The sequence below is a fragment of the Python bivittatus genome, unplaced genomic scaffold (genome assembly GCF_059951505.1).
Source record: "Python bivittatus isolate LINGU-HERP-01145 unplaced genomic scaffold, Pbiv_v1 ctg000080_np1212, whole genome shotgun sequence".
In the NCBI taxonomy this organism is placed as follows: domain Eukaryota; kingdom Metazoa; phylum Chordata; class Lepidosauria; order Squamata; family Pythonidae; genus Python; species Python bivittatus.
The window spans coordinates 36,335,611-36,351,130 of NW_028277035.1; the positions used below are offsets into that span (position 1 = coordinate 36,335,611).

General features: G+C 37.6%; 1 protein-coding gene across 5 annotated transcripts in view; it reads right to left on the reverse strand.

Annotated features, from left to right (window-relative positions):
* Window positions 1–2,892: 2,892 nt before the first annotated feature.
* PDGFRB (platelet derived growth factor receptor beta) overlaps window positions 2,893–15,520 on the reverse strand; it is a 90,720-nt gene continuing 78,092 nt past the window's right edge. For all 5 annotated transcript variants that reach the window (XM_088133849.1, XM_088133848.1, XM_007431167.4 and 2 more), the window contains 5 exons: window positions 13,563–13,674; window positions 13,212–13,311; window positions 13,002–13,107; window positions 11,181–11,425; window positions 2,893–10,802 (listed from right to left, as the gene is read on the reverse strand). In XM_088133849.1, coding sequence (XP_087989975.1) covers window positions 10,697–10,802; window positions 11,181–11,425; window positions 13,002–13,107; window positions 13,212–13,311; window positions 13,563–13,674 — 669 coding nt within the window. In that variant the 3' untranslated portion in view covers window positions 2,893–10,696. The remainder of the gene's footprint in view (window positions 10,803–11,180; window positions 11,426–13,001; window positions 13,108–13,211; window positions 13,312–13,562; window positions 13,675–15,520) is intronic.

Here is a 15,520-nt window from a genome sequence, read left to right on the forward strand (position 1 = left end):
AGGGAAGGGTGTTATTTTTCCTTCTTATTGACTCAGCTCTTACTGACCACTGATGGACAAAAATGGCCCATCATGTCTGCAACAGCTCATACTTCCCATGTGAATCAGGTCTCCACTGATGAAGAAGCCCTCTCTATATCTCAGCAGTGATTCTTCTGCATTCCAAAGTGGCCCCAGCAGCTCTCAGCATCAAGAACGTTTTGATAGGCTATTTAACCTTGGAAAAAAATTTATTTCAGGGCCTAAACAGTGAGTACAGCTGTAGAACTGCAACATCTTCTCTCATTTCACATGTGCACGCTTGAATCATCCTAGCAACCTCGGATAAGCATACACAACTGCAAACAGTTGCAAAAAGGAATACACAGTATAATCCCAGCATAACTTCAACTTCATTTAAAGGCAGCAGATTTTTTAAAAGAACTTGTTCTCTTTCTGCTCTCATTAGTACTCAAGGCACCCATTTTATCTCCTACTTTCAGTAAACATTCTATTAATCAATTGTACAAAGATTGCCAACACACACACACATCCATCCAGTTCACTGAATTTGCTAATGTAATGTTCCTTTTTTCTTCGTGCACCCATCAGCTGCTGCATTTAAGAATCTACAACAGTCCAGCTAAAACTGGATTTTGAACATGCTAGAGAATGGTATACATTCTGTATAGTGGGAAATGCATATAAATAGAAAAATAAATGTATTGGGCAATAAAAAGGTGTTTAGAAAGGCCTCCAGGCCAAGCTATGTTCCTGCAGTTGTCCAACTAAAGCCCATCTTCTAAGTCTAGAGTAGCCTGAATTTAGCACACCTGGAAGGCATGAGGTCTAAAATAATTACTGAAATATTTTTATTTATATTGCTCTGGTTACAGCTTTGTGAGTTTTGCTTCTGAGCTAGGTTAAGACATTAAGTCATTATTGCAACTAACTAATCAAGTTTTTCTCCTCAAGGAAAGGTGAGATGATACAACCTTTTCGTAACTATCTTTCTGTGAGGACAAGTCACACCAGGTCAGCAGCTTCACTTTGGATGTGAAAGAGAATCATGAACTGAAGGCCAACTGAAATATAAACTCTTCCTTCCCAAATACTGTTTTTGCATAAGAAAGAGCATGTAACCCAAATAATCATTATCAATAGACTTGGCTGTCTCTGTATGCAATTCAAATGCTGTAGGAAGCAACAACGAAACATGAGAATGTGATCACTCATGATGATGAATTCATGCATCCTATTACTCATGTGGAAGTATTTTCTCTGTAGATTTATTAGATAGATAAGACAGACACATAAATACAAATTACACATAACTAAACAAATCAAGTGTGTGTGTGTGTGTGTATCATGAAGGACAAAACACATTACAGCCAAAGAAAAGGATATCATGAAAGACTGCATTATGTGAAGTTGTCCAATTTTCAATTAACTTATTTACCTGATGTTATTTTTTACTGATAACAAGTTAATGTTACTAGATTTTCAATATTCTGTTACAACATTCAATATTCTGCCATACCATTAAGATGAGCTTGGTCTTTTCCTGAGACAAAGAATCTACTGCATGAAAGGAAGGATCAGAAGATTTACTGCTGCTGCAAAATATGGGAGCTTAACTCATTTTCTCTTTGTAAGTTAAAACACCTTCATTATTTTCTAATCCCTCTATATTATTTTGTCTACGTGATGATGAATCAACCTGTCACCTGTTCCCTTTTTTTTAAGTACGTATTTTTGCACGTATGCATTTATTTCAAGAACTTAAAGGTTGTCTGATTCAGTGCAGAAAGTGATAATCTTTCTTCTTAACAACGTATTGTAATATTAACCTTTTTATCTAAAGAAGAATGAACTGGAAGAAAGAATTTTACTCACATTTTAACTTCAGTGTTTTTCCTAGTATCATAGAAAACTTTTTTTTAAAGTTTCCAGCAATTTATCAAAAAATCAGTTAGCCACCAAGGATAGTTTGACGGTAGATAATACAATATAACCACAACCAAGTGGGATCATCCAATTCCACTTTCTGTGATCTTCATATAAATTTTTTAGCTGCTCCTCTCTGGTCCCTAACCCAGATAAATTGCAGCAAACGTTTTCTATTCAGAACAGATTTTGAAATTTGAAGTGGTAATACTGTACCAAAAAGGACAAAGTAATATTTTTGGAATGTTATTCATTTGATCTGTTGACCAATATCCCAATTAAAATGTTAGTTATGTCCAAAGTTTGAGAACTTAGCATTCTTTCACCTCTAGTTGAAGTATAGAATTATTTAATGTTGTAATTAAAATATTCCAAGGTGCTTCACAGATTTCTGTGTCCAGCATGTAGAATGTACTTAAGCTCATGCTGAGAACAGCTGCTGCAGTTCAGAACCAGTGGATGGAAGGTAAATGTGCAGGGTGGACTTTGTTAGCAGGCTTGCTCATGTTAGGCTGTTCACTGGACACTCACTACTTCACCCTTCTCCAGCCCAGAGACTTTCCAGAGGTGTGGACTTGCTGGTCATGCTGGCTGGGGAATTATGTGAACTGGAATGCATGTATTTGGAGGGGCCCTCGGTTGAGAAAACGATTCAAATGCACCATTAATGTGAAGGTATTACAAGTAAATCTATTGCTGGGGTCCCAGACTTACCTTCTATTACCTACTGTCTCCCTCTCCCATCACTTCCTTTAGCTTCTTCAGTCCTCTTGCTGTATCAGCCTCTCTCTCTCCTCTTAGTGCCACAAGCAAGCTTTCTCTGTGCCCTGGGATTACACTAAGCATATTAACTTTTTTCGGCTAACAGTGTTATCTTTATGTGCAGAAAAACCCACGAGAAATGTTAATCTACAATTCCAAGGACGGAGAAGAAAGAACACAAGCCAGAGTTTTAAAAAGAAACTCCTTTAATTTTAAAAATCTTTTCAAAACATTTTAAACGTTTACAGCGTAAAAATAGTGTTTCACTGATATAAATGTGACTTAATGCAAGTCTTACATGCAGATTAATATTACATTTTTGGTACCTTAATTCAAACTCCTTTCTGTCTTTCAACTCCATTAGAGTTTAGGGGAAGACTAAAAGAAAAAAAAAAAGATTTGTTTTCCTCGTTCAAACACTACTGTCAGTTTCTGTAGGAAAAAAAAATCTACTTTTTCAACCAAAAAAGAAAGAATGGGGGTAGTGCTGAATTCATAAATCTAGCCCAGAACTGAATGTCAGTTCCTTCTGTGAGAGTGCCTGGATTGGTTGACTTGACTGAGATGCTTTTCACACAGCTGTTAGATTTGCTCCCAACTTTTGATTTGTCCACCAACTTTAAGCAGTATTGCTAGGCAGCTGTGTAATGCTCACCTTCTTCTCCTTGAACCACCAGCATTCCCCCCACCTAGCCAATGGGAGAAAACTAAAAATGACCACTAACTTGTCCCCTTCTCTTGCTGTGTTTGTTTTCATGTGGGAGGGAGGGAAGGAAAGTGAAGATGGCTATTGTGCCAGGGCAAGTGAGGCCACCTCTTAGAACAGTCCAAAAGCAACAGAGGAGAAGCACCTTTGCTTCTAGGGCTTTCCACTGGGAGGGGAGAGGTAACCCAAGAAGCCAGGATTTCTCCTGCCAGGGGGTAGCCACAGAAGCAAAGGTGCTGCTCCCGTTGCTTTCAGCCTGCAGCATTTTCTCTGGAGCAGGGGGCTAATTAAATTCTAAACAAGTCCTGCTGGAAGCCCCATATGTCCTGAGGACATGAAAGATGTACTCATCTGGATTGGTTCAGCTCTTGTTTGTATGGAAGGCTTCCAAGAACATTAAAATACCTGAAAGGCTAAAAGGATATAGGCCATTTTTAGAGTAGAACCTCACTCACCTTAAGGTAACAGGGTCCTAAAACTGACAGCAAAGTTATATAACACATATTGATTAGATGAGGGAGTCAACCTCTTCTCCAGCACTGAGGAAAGCTGAGCACTTCCATGACTCCATAAAGATTTGAAATCTGGGCTGCTGCAGGCAATGTACAATGGTTTGGTTCTAATGTGCAAATCATGCTCATTGCTTAATTATTGTGACTTCAATTAGAGACTTCTAAAGTGCAAGGAGGTTCACCTCCTCTGTCTTGGAGGTACTCAGAAAATCACGAGGTGCTGCAGATATTTCACTGCATCTGCTCTTTGTTGTATCAGTACCGTTGTCCAGTTCATATATTCTCTTTAAGATTGCATATTCTGGTCACGTTAGCAACTTTGTGTAAAGTGATGCCTGTATTTTTATACCGATTTTAAACATGCTAAAGTCTGAAAAAGAAGGGTGTCACTTCATATAGACAAAAGGCACCTAATATTTGTTTCCGTTGTTGGGCCTACAATCAATGAAATAAGTAGGCAGGCACTAAGAAAATGCATCTTAATGCTTATTCTCTATATATTTATTTCTACTTCTGGGCCTGTGAACTTGATGCGACCTTTTGCTGAATTTTCCCTTTTGCACTTATGAAATATCACTGAGTAGGTTTTGTGACAAAATTCTGAAGAAGTGGAAACCATGCAAATTTCTAATTAAGAGAATCAAAGAAAAAAGACTAAAGAGCTATTAGCTTTAAAAATCAGAAGTTAAAAAAAAAAGAAAAAGCAAGGGAGATATACTAAGTGGAAGATGGTCTCTCACAGTGCTAATCTATATTATTTGGTAATCTAGGTGGTTTAATTCTTGTACAAAACCTTCAAGAAGTAAAATACAGAACAGACAAATAGCAAGAATAAATGTATACAGAATCAATTATTATTGATTGGATTATTGGAATGATTCTCATGAGAAAACATGAACAAAATACGTTGGCTTGGCTACATCCTCTGTACTTGGCCCAAATATCATGAAAGATATTTGCCACCTATAGCAAGTCTTCTGAAAGGCTTGAACACAACTGACTCAGCAGGGGGCTTTCATGCAGATGGCTTTGGGCACTGTCTGCCCAAAGACATACACTCTTTGGTAAGTAAAAAACAGGGAGAAAAATCTTGGAAGATTACAAATAGAAGACCGAGGTTTCTAGGTTTGGATCCTGTGTTATTTGTACACAGTTAAGTATTGTCTAGAAGTAACCCAAGATGGCACCCCTTTATTATTTCCTGCAAACTACATTAGGGCAAGGAAAACATTTCCTTTATTCTGTATGTGCTTGGAGATTAAAATGATCAAGAATGAAGACTGAGTGTGTGGAAAGAAACTCTTTTTGTTTAGGGCAAAGGGCATAATACGGATGAACAAGTGGCTTATGGGAAGGGGATATATTCTAATCCATATTTAATTTCAACTTCCCCTATTTAGAATTGTAAAATATATTATCAAAGCAGGAAGGAAATGTATGTCACTATAATTTAAAAGCTTGCAGACAAGTTGAACATACAGAGACGATCAATGTTTTACAGACGGCTTCATCAGAATTTTATCGGACAATGGCAACTATAAAACTCTTGCTTTAGACCATTTTCCCCTGAATTTTTGTGGAGTAACATGGGAATCTGCTCTAAACAATTTATTGAGAATTGTTCAAGTGATCCTAATGTTGATGACATTATTTTCAATTAAATATACTTCTCTGATTTAATTCTCAGAACTGTAAATTTCTAAATCGCTGCATGAGTCAGTATTTTAAGCATAGTTCCTAATTCAAAGAGAGGACTAGAGAAGCAAGACATATAAAAAGTCACCTTTTTTTCTGTGAATCAATGCTGTGTACTCACAGATTTATTTCTCATAGCACCCAACCAGTTCTCTTCTGGCTTTACATATGCCAGAAGAGATTTTTTTTTTTAGCTATTGCTTTACATGTGCCTGGAGAGATTAAAAAAAAAAAATTAAAGGAGGGAAGGAATTTCTTTTTTGTGAGTGAATAAGTTGCTGTATAAGATTTGCATTAATTGTGTCTGTGAATAATGTGAATTGAGAAAGGATTCCCACTTTGTCTAAGAAAACTGTAATAATGAATAGACTGAAGTGGAGCAGTTGATTTTCCAACCCCTCCTGATCTCCTTAAACACTTACTTGTTTCTAGAATTCAGAGTGCTATTGAATGGCTTACTTATTTCCAGGAACTGGTGTGACTTTGCAGGATCAAGGCTTTAAATGCCAATAACCGGCCAACTTCCATGAGAACAATTAATTGTATTGTATTCCCCATCCTTTAACCTACAAAAGAATCTTTAGAGAAATTGGACAATGTATCATATTTCCTGTCAATAGTCCGCTGTGCTCTAGATTATGCAATACAACAAGCAAAACTCTGCCCTACTCTATTTCTTCCAGTTAATAAAAACCAACACAATCAAATGAAAAAGGAAAGACAGAGAATAAAAATTGTATATGCATCATTAAGAAAAACAAATGTTGTTATTTATTTTTTAAACAACCCTAGTGTGACAATATTCCTTTTATGTAGTCTGGCTAATAGCAGGTTGCTGGATGTAGAAAGATATATATCTATATATGAACTATATTGCAACAATTGTAGGTTAAAATATTATGGAAAGATGGAAAATTAATACAGAGATGAAACCAAACTTACAAAAATGGATTGGAGATGTTCCAAGTTAAACATATTTCATTCAAGACAGAAACTGTTGGTTTTGATTCACCTCTTAATATTACAACAAACCCCCCCCCAAAAAAACAAAAAAACCCCAAATCTAAACCCAACCACCAAGCAAGCAAAAATATCAGCAATGTAAAAGTACCATAGCAAGTGGTCCTCTTTAAAAAACATTATTATATTACTATCTTAGGTCAAATTATGAGTATTAAATTCATGACAGCAGAAAGGCCCTTTGGTTAATCAACTCTTACTTTCTACTCTTCATCAAGGCAATGTGAAGGACTATTCAACACTGTTCACTCATCTAACTTTAGGAAGACCTTTTACAAGCTAGAACTGGCAGAGCTTGGTGTCATCTAGGATAGGAGACCTAGCAATTCAGAATGAATGGAAGCATCTGAAAAAGCACAGCACCTAACAATTTGGGGTTAGGGGAAGGAATGACCTGTTAGATTTATTATCTGTTTTCTTACTGATAGATTTGCTATCATTTAGCTTTTGAGTGAGGAACAGTTTGAAGCAGCAATAGCAGCAGAGTCCTCCATGGAAGAAACCAATCTTTATTTTGGATCAACCAAATGTTTCAGAAAATGATGTACTAGGTATAGAAGACACACTGGTACTGCTTCACACTGGGGGGGGGGGGCATGGTGGTGGTGGTGGTGCAGTATTCAATATTGGCAGTGTCCTTGGCTACTCCACTGACTTGTCTGGAGACAATTTCACTCACAGCACTTAAATTTCTGTCTCCCTAAGAAGTACAATTGAAAAGCTATTCAGTTCAGTGTGCCAGAAGGCAAATCAAGCTGTTCATCCTTGTCAAGGAAACTAAAGTTAAAGTAGAAGAAATCTGCTGAACTAAAACGGTTGCGAATTGTATCTGGCCCTGTGTTCTTAAAAAGCTAAGGAAAGTCACACCAGAATCCCATCCCATAATTTTGTTAGCTGCCTGTCTAACTTTTGACGTGCTTCCTGATTATTTTAAGAAAAGATACAAGGAAAGGATCTTGGCCTCATCTGCAGGAATGTGGTCTGTCTGGGAGCTAAACTTCTTTGACCACTGAAATGATTAACTGTTCAAGATAAAACTGTTTTAAATCAGTCTGTGATAAATGTGCAATATGAGTTTAGATTAATTTGATATACTTTATAATTGCCTGTACTAAGTAGGCTAAAAATAAAAAAAATTATCATAAAAATAATTAAAAAAAACATTTAGGAATGTAGAAATAAGCTGTAGTGTTGCTATGCTATAAAAGACTAAAAGGCATGTTAGAGGGATCTAACCATGGTCCCCTTTGCAGAAACCTTATGATACAATAAGAGGCCTAATGCTTTTTTGTATTCAATAGGCAATATAATCAATTGGGTGATAATTAGAAAATAGATTGTTATCACAGAATAATTTTAAAGGCTGATTAAAAAGAAAGTATATAATACATTAGAAGGAGATAAACCCAGTACTGGCCATAATTTATAGAATATTCATTTTCGCTATTGTAACACTGGACTTCAAAGTGGCATGTTTGCCTGCAAACATTCCCTAACTCTATTGTTGCTGCTTCAACCAAACATTCATAACAAATACTCTGACAGTGCCTTAAAAAAGAACAAATATAATACTGAGAAAAACTAAGGTGATAAGTGCGAGAATCTATTATTTCAAAAATGAATAATTGTAAATGGATTGTCCAGAGGAAAAAAAATCTGTCTGTCTGTCTGTCTGATACACACACATACACACACATCCCCCTAGCTATAGGTATATGATATACCTATTCTACTATCAATAAAATGTGATGAAAAGTAGCTAAAATACTTTTTTTTAGTGGATCACAGGAGACATTAGAACCACCTCTGATAGAGGAGGACAGACTAGAATTAAGAAAAAAGCTGTTTTATAGCAGGTTGCTTTATGAGTGAAGCAAAACTGGAATAAATGTGTGCAATATGCAGAGCAAAGGCCAACACAGGTGACACATGAAATGTGCAAAAGCATTTCAGCTATCTGCTCATTAATCCTAAGTAGCAGCCAATGGGGGGTGGTGGGTACTGGGGTGTCTACAGGGGGCTTAAAAAAGTCAAGGCAACAGACACAACCAAAGCAAATTGTCTTGTAATTGTGCTATATTACTACAGACAGGGTATTAAATGCACAGGGGAACCTTCGATTTATGTAAGACAACTCACATCTGACATTTGAAGTAGTATGGGACCTACATCTGCTAGATCATTCTGCCCAGTAAGTAGATCCACTTTTAAGCACTCCGGAAAGTATTTTTGGCCATGGGTATTGCAGCCCAAAATTATTAAGTGCTGTCTCCAGCCTCTGAAAGATTGGATAATGGTAAAGGTGTCCTCAAGTCAAACTTGATTCCTGGAAACAAGAAGTCCATGTCAATGTAGCCTCATTGGCAACAATATGAAAAAAGCTTGTTATTGCATCCTGGGAAGTTTCTTCAACTTCCCAGTCTAGACTATAGCCCTAGGATTTTGTGTGTGTGTGTGTGTGTGTGTGTGTGTGTTAATCTATTCAATCGTGTCCAATTCTCTGAGACTGCCTGGATAAGTCCCTGCAGTTTTCTTGGTGAGGCTTTTCAGAAGTGATTTGCCATTGCCTCCTTCCTAGTCCATCAAAGACTAATTAGGTCCAGCCTTGCTTTTCAAGATCTACCTGTTGCAACTGAACACCCCTAGGGTTCAGCAGAACAGTTTGAAAAACCTTCTGTTAATCGTTTTAACACAAAGTTAAAACTGAAGTCCTACTGAAGTGGGTGAAAACAGAAGAGGCAAGAAAATAACTTTCTCCTAAGGACTATTAAACCATTCTTTTCCTTTAAAAAGAGTACATGCTCTTCGCATAGACTCTCTTCTCATCATCCTGATCATCCTTCCCATTATGCTTAATGTGAAGGACCTCTGTTGGACCTCTAAGCCAACCCTCCTCCTTTCCACTGCTAGAGGAGGAATGGGGCTTCCCCACAAATGCTGTTATCAATAACCCTCTGAAGTAAAGCAAAGATATAGCTGCCAATTAGGCAGTGAGGCTTTTTGCTTACAAAGTGCACAAGCAGAAAGAGAAAATTTATGATCCATTTTTCATCTTCTTACGGTCTTTGGATAAATCCAAGCATTCCTTTTCAATGAGTGATCCAATGAAAGGGCAGCCTACTGAAAATTTAACATTGAATGCTCCTGCTGCTGCTGCCTCAGCTGAATCCTTAGTTGAGTCTCCATGTGCTCTGTATTTTTTTCACAATAAAGATGCTGCTTTAGCTACTGCCCTTAGCTACTGTCTGGGCAGTTGCAGTATCTTTGAGTACCTATAATCCACGATATCATTTACCCTAATGTTGGAATGCTGAAACAAAAAAAGTGGGGAACCCAAGAAGGAAGGCAGGCCCCAACTTAAGTGTTGAGTTGAATTCAGTAATCATCATAAATCTTATGGCTTAAACAGTGAGAAGAACCTTTCTGAGTCTCTAGTGAGTTTAACTTCCCCTGCAAATCATCTCTGTGCTTCTGTCCACCTGTACACTACCTATCCTTTCTAAAAATACATTTTTAAAAGCATCATTTGATAATCCAGTAACTGAATTTCTATCAGTCAAGTAAACTTGCAAGAATCAAAAGGCGTTTGTCCCAGAAGAACTCTAGAGACTCTTTTGCTTGACCCTGTGGAGACATGCTTTATCATGGGGAGAGTAGTTTTATCCAGAAATCGTTGAAGATGAAGATGAGATTTCATAGATACTCCTCTGATACTTTGAGTTAGCAGATGGAAACATGAAAGGTGAATGAATATTGTATTCCGTGATGGAAGAACAAATTCTGCATTAAGAGTTGAAGTGAATATAATCCCAGTTCAGAAGTGTGAGAAGCCACAAAGAATTACCACACAACACAGACTTAGATTGTTCTGATTTAGTGCGCAGTTCTTCTGGATACTCCTGGCCTCAGAAAAGTCCTCTTTCTATAATTCCTGGCTTTTATTTTAGGTTAAGAGTAAGGAGGGACAAATTGCAACTGAAATGTGATATGACTGAATGAAGGGGATATGCAAGTTTTCCCACTGGATGGAACTCCCCAGTACCAGCATATACAGGAGCATGGAGCACTGGTAACCCTAGCAGTCTGGCTTCAACTCAGATGCTGCTGCTTCTTCTTGCTCAGGGGCTAAAGGGCTGTCACAAGATATTGTAGATGATGTGTTTGCTTCATTCAGGGTCGAACTAAAAATTGAGAAAGAAAAAGAGTGAGAATTAGGTCCATGCATTTGTGGTAAGACATAGCTGAATGCCAACAACAACAATCTTCTAGTTTGATTTTGGAGCTAATGATGCTTAAAACAAAACAAAAAAAGAAAGAAAAAATGTTGGAAAAATTCAGAAAGACATGCTCTAATTTTGCAAAGGAAGTAATCAAATTCTAGGTGACAATTTGGAATGGGTATTTAATGAATATATTCCTCATGGGCAGGCATTCTGTAGTCATTCCACTAAAGTTCTTTTCAACAATATTTTGCATGTTCATTATATTTTCCTAATCAAGAGAACAGGCAGCTGGGACTAAATGATGTCACAGTAGGCAAAACTTAAAAATATTCTAACCTTGCTCTGCTGCTAGAGGCCTCCTGAGGGTCATTACTGTCTCCCTCTGGTTTAGGATCAGGCAAGGGAATGATATAATCATTGTCCAGTCCATTCTGCTCCACAGCTGTATAGAGAACAGAACTTGAACTGACACTGTCACTTGCAGTAGACCTAGAAGGATTGAATCCTGTGTTCCTGGGCCTTGTACGGACAATAGCAGGGTGGTCACTTTTCAAGAATTCTTCATTGACCTGTTGGTACTTCTGCTCTCATGCAAGGCAGAGAGAATAGAAAGAGTTGGTGAGTACATAAACCTATTCATATACACAATACACAGCTCAATATTACACAAGAATAAACTTTTATACTTGAGTTATAATACATCTGGATGTTATAGTAACAATTAATATATTATGACTGCAATTCTAAAGATGTAGAAGTAATGGCTACTGAAAATGGATGGTTCTTACTTTTAAGTAGATGTTTTTATACATGTATAAGCTGTTGTTGTATCTCCACTTATCTGAGAACAAGCATCATGCTTTCAATAGGTCTTACTTCTGAATAGCTGTGAACAGGAGTGAACGATGAGCTCTAATATATCTCAGCATGGGGACTATGCATGCACACTGTGTTTACCTTTTCTAAAACAATGTGCCATATAAGCCAAATGTTTTGGACATTCAACTATACTTTGCTAACTTGGGATGTGCCAGCTTTATCTTTCAAAAGTTTGAAGGACTTTTGGAAGATGAATGATGTAGCTATTTATCATGTGAAGACTGGTTTAAATTGAGGTTATAGTGCTTATCTTGGTTGCAGTCTGGTGCATCAGTCTGTAGCCATTAGTTACAGTTCATCATATCCCCTTTCCTTCTTCATGTCTGACTTATTATTTCAGAATCATGAGCAGATTGACTGGCTTGCTGAGGTCAACACAATGTAACAGAGTCTGAATAGAGCAGTACCGAAAATGCCAAACACAAAAATGTTTATGTTGTCCTTTATGCTTCCAGGAATGTTGACATACATATAGAAATTAATGTGCAAAATTCAAATCTGGAAGATTATAGCAGCAGTTCATAGCAATTAAGATTTTTAAAAGCTGGAAAAGTTTAAAAAAATACTTATTAATTCAATGTCACTTCTACAATGTTCCTTTCATTTCCTGTCACCTTTTTTACTTCAGATTTCAGGGGTACCTGAGAATTCCCCAAAATGAGGCTGATGTAGAAATAAGATGGGCATTAAATTCAAGTTTGCAGAAATGCATCTCAGGGTTCCTACTGTTGTTCCTAGTAGATTACATTGTCAATGGTTAGGAACAATATTATATTGCAAAAGACACCAGACTGGAGAATTTTGATATAACACTATGTATATATCTGGCTTAATTCCCCTCCTCCCCAACAAAGTAAGGCTTCACCTACAAGTTATGATTATAGCATGCTTTTTTTAGAGGAGACAGATAATATGGATGTTGAGCTGCTTACAGAAACTGGCTCCCATTTATGATAAGGTAATTCTAATAATATTAAACCACTAGGTACTGCATAAGAAAACCTACATCTTTTGAGAGCTTATGTCAGTGAAGAACAATAGATAAAGATTTAGAACTCTGAATGGCAATTAAACATTGGAATCACATCAGAAAGCACTGTATCGATGGGCAACCCCCATTTTTCAGTATTGTCCCTAAATAATGGCAACAATGAACATTTTTGGAGGCAAGTTCTTAGTGCCATATCCTTCCAATGGGCAAAGATAAAGTTACTATCAAGATTTTGATTTAGAAATTGATCCCTTCCTATTTATCTTTTCAGGTCAAATGTAGCTTACCTTCTTGTAGCTGTCTGCTAGCAGGTTCCCCATAAGTACCACCAGTTGAGAGAAAGAAGGTCGGATCTCAAATTTCTCTTCCCAGCATTTCTGCATAATTTCATAGCTGGACAAACATATGAAAGAAGATTTCATGGTTTGGGAAATGCTTGAAAAGTGGATGACATTTGTCCTATTTGAGGAAGATAGTTGTTTACCGAAAACACTCACATTTCATTGGATGCATGGGTAGGTTTGGACATCCGGTAGCCACGTTTAATAGCATTATAGAATTGCTCATTCATAGGCAGTTCAGGATATGGAGTCCCACCTAAGACCAAAAGAGCGAACTTAGGCAACCACCATCTATTTCTTAATTTCACAACAATAACTATGGCTATTGGGAGTGGTTCCTCTCAGACAGAAAGATGGATGACAGAAAACACTAATGATATAAATAAAGAGAAGGTTCTTTAAGTAGACTAGAGAAGTAACACAAGTGTTTTTCATTTTAAACACAGAACATTTGGAAGGCACGATGTACCAAAAGTAGCCTGGACAATGCTGACTAAAGAGACATACCCAGAGTGAATATTTCCCAGAGAAGAATCCCAAAGGACCACACATCGCTTAAGGTAGTGTAGAGGTTGTTGAAGATGCTCTCAGGGGCCATCCATTTCAAAGGCAAGAAGGTCTATTAGAAAAGACAAAACAGAGATTTTATTTAAAAAGCTTGCCATTGTACTGACCACTGAAGGTTTCTGAATTGTACTTGGTTAACAATGCTTTTCTATGAATGTTAATGGAACTCATTTGGAACCTGGGAAGAACTACGAGTCCTTCTTAGTCAGAGAGGGGGATCCTATGACCGTGGCCTTGCTACTGTCAGTCCTGCTCAGTATGGCAGCAGTATGACAAAATGTGATTCCAGTCAGCAGTGAAACACTTAGGCAAGTAATTAACAATAATAACAACACGTTCTAAATTTCATACACAGAGAATGGATTGCTGCTTCGGAAGTAATTTAAATGATGATCACTATCCAAATCCAGTTTCAAGGAAAGGATAACTATTTCAAAAACAGACATAGAAGGAAAAGCTTCAAATACTAGTTTCCTTCACAAGTTACAGTGTATGGAGGGAAACCCACAAATTGAAAGCTAATGGGGCTTTAGTGAGGACCTGCCTCTGACATTGCACGACCTCCCTAGTCATACCCTTGAGCCTTCAAAACTAGTGTGGACATCCAATCAGGGCAACTTATACACAGAGACCTCTATTTACATTGTGAATTTTGTGTGTGTCAGATTGCTTCCCTATTGACATACAGCAGTGCTGTGAGGAAGAATTGGGGATTCATGCAATATTAGGAAGACAACTTAACAGCAGGCTTTTGGTGCCTCTTAAGTGCAAACTAGCTCTTTGTGCCTCCCAAAGGAACTGAGAACTGTTGATATGATTGTCTTAGCTGATCATTTGGTTTTATTTTTAATGGCTTCTAGTTTTCATGGATTTTATTTGTTCGCATTGAACTATATCCTGAGAACTTTTAGCCATAGAATAATCCTACATACAGAATGGCACTGAGCTTCCAGAGATCAGAGCAAAGAATTTAGAAACACTTGCAGCCTGAAATAATCAGGAGAAACATTATATTGGAAAGAAAAAACTTGAGCAGAAGACACCCTCAAGAGAGGGACAGCTGTATTATGCTTGTTACCACCATTTCCGGTATTCATCTCCTCAGCTCATACTTTTCTGTGACATGTGAAATCAGTCTGCTTCTGTTTTTTTTTTCCCCTCCAGCAGCTTGCGTGCTGTTCTCCTAATCACCATCTTCTAGGCTGAAACAGGGCTCACTTGTGCAACCAGCATCAAAAATAATTTCCAGGAAGAATTGCAAAGAGCCAGGGGTTTCATTTCCTATTTACTGGGGAAAGTGACTGGGTAAGGGAGATTTAGAGACGTGCCTTCTGTTCCAAGCTGCGCACCATGACTCATAACAGGACTCTGGTCAGACTGTTTCAGTCCTTGAAAGCCTCAACCTAAGTATATATCCACCAAGTTCAACAGAAAATGATCAGCACGGGGAGGATAAGATCAATAGAGTACTTTGAGTTTTATGTATGATGAGTTGGGAAGCTTGCTTACCTGTACCCATGATGATTGTTACAGTGTGTAAGTTGAACACTGTATTTAGTGATATAGCTATACAGATATTAGCTGAAAAGAATTGATTGGTAATCTGAAGTTCGCTAGATATTTTGGTTTTCAGTTCCAATCAGTTCCTGCCAGCATGACCAGTAGCAAGGAATTATGAGGGTTATAGTCCTAAACATATGGAGATCACCAGGTTGGGAAAAATCTGCCTTTTTGCCTAGAAAGTAATGGTGTGAAACCAGGGTTACCCCTAGGTGAAGTCTAAAACTCTACTGGCATACCTCACATGTAAAAGAGACATGAAGAATTTAGACCTTTGTAAAAGAAAGTCTCTTTTCAAATTCAGGACAAGTTCTCCTTCCCAGAGACTGGAGAGATGA